General features: G+C 44.1%; 1 protein-coding gene across 1 annotated transcript; it reads right to left on the reverse strand.

Annotated features, from left to right (window-relative positions):
• Positions 1-266: 266 nt before the first annotated feature.
• LOC121989433 (serine carboxypeptidase-like 27) lies at positions 267-2694 on the reverse strand. Its single transcript, XM_042543493.1, has 9 exons — positions 2198-2694; positions 2002-2097; positions 1819-1911; positions 1661-1746; positions 1329-1589; positions 1114-1241; positions 926-1021; positions 745-850; positions 267-671 (listed from the first exon to the last, which is right to left on the reverse strand). Exons 1-9 carry the CDS (start codon positions 2589-2591, stop codon positions 528-530), a joined length of 1404 nt encoding a protein of 467 aa, XP_042399427.1. The 5' UTR covers positions 2592-2694; the 3' UTR covers positions 267-527.
• Positions 2695-3073: the final 379 nt, after the last annotated feature.

Below are 3073 nucleotides of genomic sequence, written 5' to 3' on the forward strand. Positions count from 1 at the left end.
GCAATTGAGGTTTGAAATCTCAAATAGAGCTAAGATTTACTATTTCAAATGCTTTTGAACAAGGACATTCTGCAAGCCATTATTCCAAGCAAATTATATGCTTATGTTGCTTTTGCAACAGCCACAATTTGAGCATGTCTGAGAGATATGATTTCGGATTTCCTTAGATGGAAGACAAGAGAGGAAAAGCTAAAGTGACATATGAAGCTCCACATGCAATTCGCCCATCATTTGATGCTGCTTTTAATTTTTGTTAAACAACTTAATGATCAATGACAATTGCTAATTTATTTCCATGAATTATAAATGCAGAAATCCATCTGTTTATCAGCATCCTATTTATTCAAGGCAGCCTTGAATTACATGTTACACACTATACTGACTGCGAAAAAAATTTGAAAATAACAACAATTATATATATAATCAATTATATATATATATATGAAGCTTTGTGAGGAGAAGAACCTTATGCACTAAGAATCAGCTTCATCTTTTTATTTCATTTTTCTTTCTTTCTTTTTTTCTGGTTAGCTTTCCGGCATTGGCTTGTTTTTCAGGAAATGCCTGAAGAGTATCAGAGCTTGCCGGGGACGATGAAGAGGAACCTCATGTCCGGCTCCGGTTACTGTCACCAAGGTCAGTCCTCCATAGATTTGACTCCATCCTCCAACCTAAGAAATTGGCACAAAAGTCTTACTTGTACATGATTCAAGTAGGATAAGGGAAAGGATTACTGTGACTAACCTTTCCATGGTCATACCAAGGGTACCAATTCTTAACAGTCTTCAATTTGAGGGCATCAATGGAGTATCTTGTCGCGGTCAACGGAACCACAGAATCTGTATCTCCACTGCCAAACAAGGTTTTGTTCAGCCAAAATCAGATACAAAACAGCTTTAAATGGTCCTTAAAGTTCCAAGCGTACCTGAAAACCCATATCTTTAAGCCAGCTGAAATGAGTTCCTGATAAATAGGAAGCATGGATTTAGGTGCATCTCCCCAGTTGTTTCCTACAGTGTCACTGATAGGCATCGAAAAGGCAATCAGTTTAGCTTCGGAACTGAAGCACACTTTCATAACTATAGAGCTTAAGATCATCTGAAGAGGAGGAACCTGCATGTGTCCCAAAGGTATGGTATTCCTGTTGTGTTGGCATGAAGTGCCTTTTGGACCTCAGGATGGTTGTAGTACATCTTCGAGTACCTTTCAGTGCAAGGATCGTATGCTCTGGACATCCAAGGCTGGGTGAATGAAAACAATTTAGGAGGATGTCATTCACAAGATCGGATTCGATAGAACGATAGGTAAGTTCGACGCGAAATACTCACATAATGGCCTCTTAAGTTGCGCCTAAGAGATCCAGTATCATTGCAAGGAAGAGTGTAGATGCTATAAGGGTCAATGTTCCCCATTTCAGCATCGGCTGTTTCAAGGGCCTGCATACATGCACCTGAAGGGTGTTCAGAAACTTCGTTATCGCAGTGGATTCTTAGAATTCTATAAGTCGAGTCGGAGATCAGGCCGTGAGTCCACCAGTACTCAAAGGTTCCCACATAGTCATGGTAATCATCAGTAACTGCATTGCCCACCTGCATATAGAGTCCAAGCGCTGTCAGTCACAAAGCAAGGGGCAATTTAGCAGATCACTTGCAGATCTCACCAAGAATCCTTTGAAGTTGATTGCAGGATTCTGGATTCCGATGTTCTTTTCGTAAACTAGCTGAGATAGTTGAGGAACATAATGCCCTGAAATTTAAGAAATGGTCAATTCTGGCGGACAATGGAGCAGTTTGGAAGGGGAGATGGATCGTGGAGTACCTGCATAACTCTCTCCGGCGATGTAGAATTCTCTCTGCTTATATTGAGGAAACCTCTCGAACCAATTCACGAGAAAATTGTATGCGTCCACGGCTAATTAAGAACAAGATTCGGAGGTATTGGTCTCCAATTTGGGAGGAAAAGAGGTTGTTTTGGAAGAATAAAAATGGGCAGAGAAGTAACCTGTTCTGTGGTCGCCGGAGGTGATGAGATCCGACGAGGTATTCGTGTAGGAAAATCCGACGCCCGCCGGCGAGTCCAAGAACAGCACATTCGCCACTGCGAACACCAAGAATTGGTCAAGAACAGGCGCGAAGGAGGCATTTTTACCTCAAGGAGGCATAAAAATCGAATCTTGGAGCGGCGGAGGAAGCCTCACCTCTGTTCCAGGCGTGGGGGTTGAGGTAAAGCGTCATCCCGTCGGAGTGGATCCGGAAGGGGCCTAGCTCCTCGGAGGCGCCGTAGGCGACGGAGGAGCACCCCGGGCCGCCGTTGAGCCAGAGGACCAGCGGCGCGGGCTGCGCGGAGGCCGGCGCCTCGACGAGCCAGTAGAAGAGAGCGCGGCCAGCGGAGGCGTTGACGGTGACGTAGCCGGCGTATTGGGCGAAGTCAACGTGAGGCTGGCCGGGCAGGCGTCCGATTCTGTCCTGCTCCTGCTGCGCCACCGGAGGCACAGCCACGGCCGCCGCCGCCGCCGCCGCCGCCGCCAGCAGCAGCAGCAGCGGAAAGCAAATACGGGAGGGACGCAACAAGTACCTGGAGGCGAACTCCATTAGCCTTTATGCCTCCCTGTACCAGAGAGAAAGAGAGAGAGAGTACTGACTGTCAACGGAGAAGGGAGAGAAGAAGGAAATCGAGGAATGGTTGGCGAATGGAAATCGGAAAGCGAAGAGACATAAATAATATTAAATAAACTTAAAATAACCGCGTCCTCTATGAATTTAGTTAGAAAGATACCTTTTTTTAATCTTTTGTTGTTTCTTACAGACTGGACAATGTTTTGACAAAGTTTACCATTCAATTCAGCAGATGAACCCCCCAAAAAAAACCCACTGAATCATCCCAAAAAAAAAAAAAACCTTGAGTTTTACATTCAAAGGGACCTGCGCAGAATCTCTGTCCCTTCTAGTGTACTTAAAGTTTGATATTTATTCACTTCGTTCACATATTTTGATGAATTTTTTAGAAAAAAAATTTAAAATTTGATTATTTTTTTTTATAATCATCGATATTGTGATCTGCTACCAGATGCATT

This window comes from Zingiber officinale, chromosome 6B (assembly GCF_018446385.1).
Source record: "Zingiber officinale cultivar Zhangliang chromosome 6B, Zo_v1.1, whole genome shotgun sequence".
Classification (NCBI taxonomy): domain Eukaryota; kingdom Viridiplantae; phylum Streptophyta; class Magnoliopsida; order Zingiberales; family Zingiberaceae; genus Zingiber; species Zingiber officinale.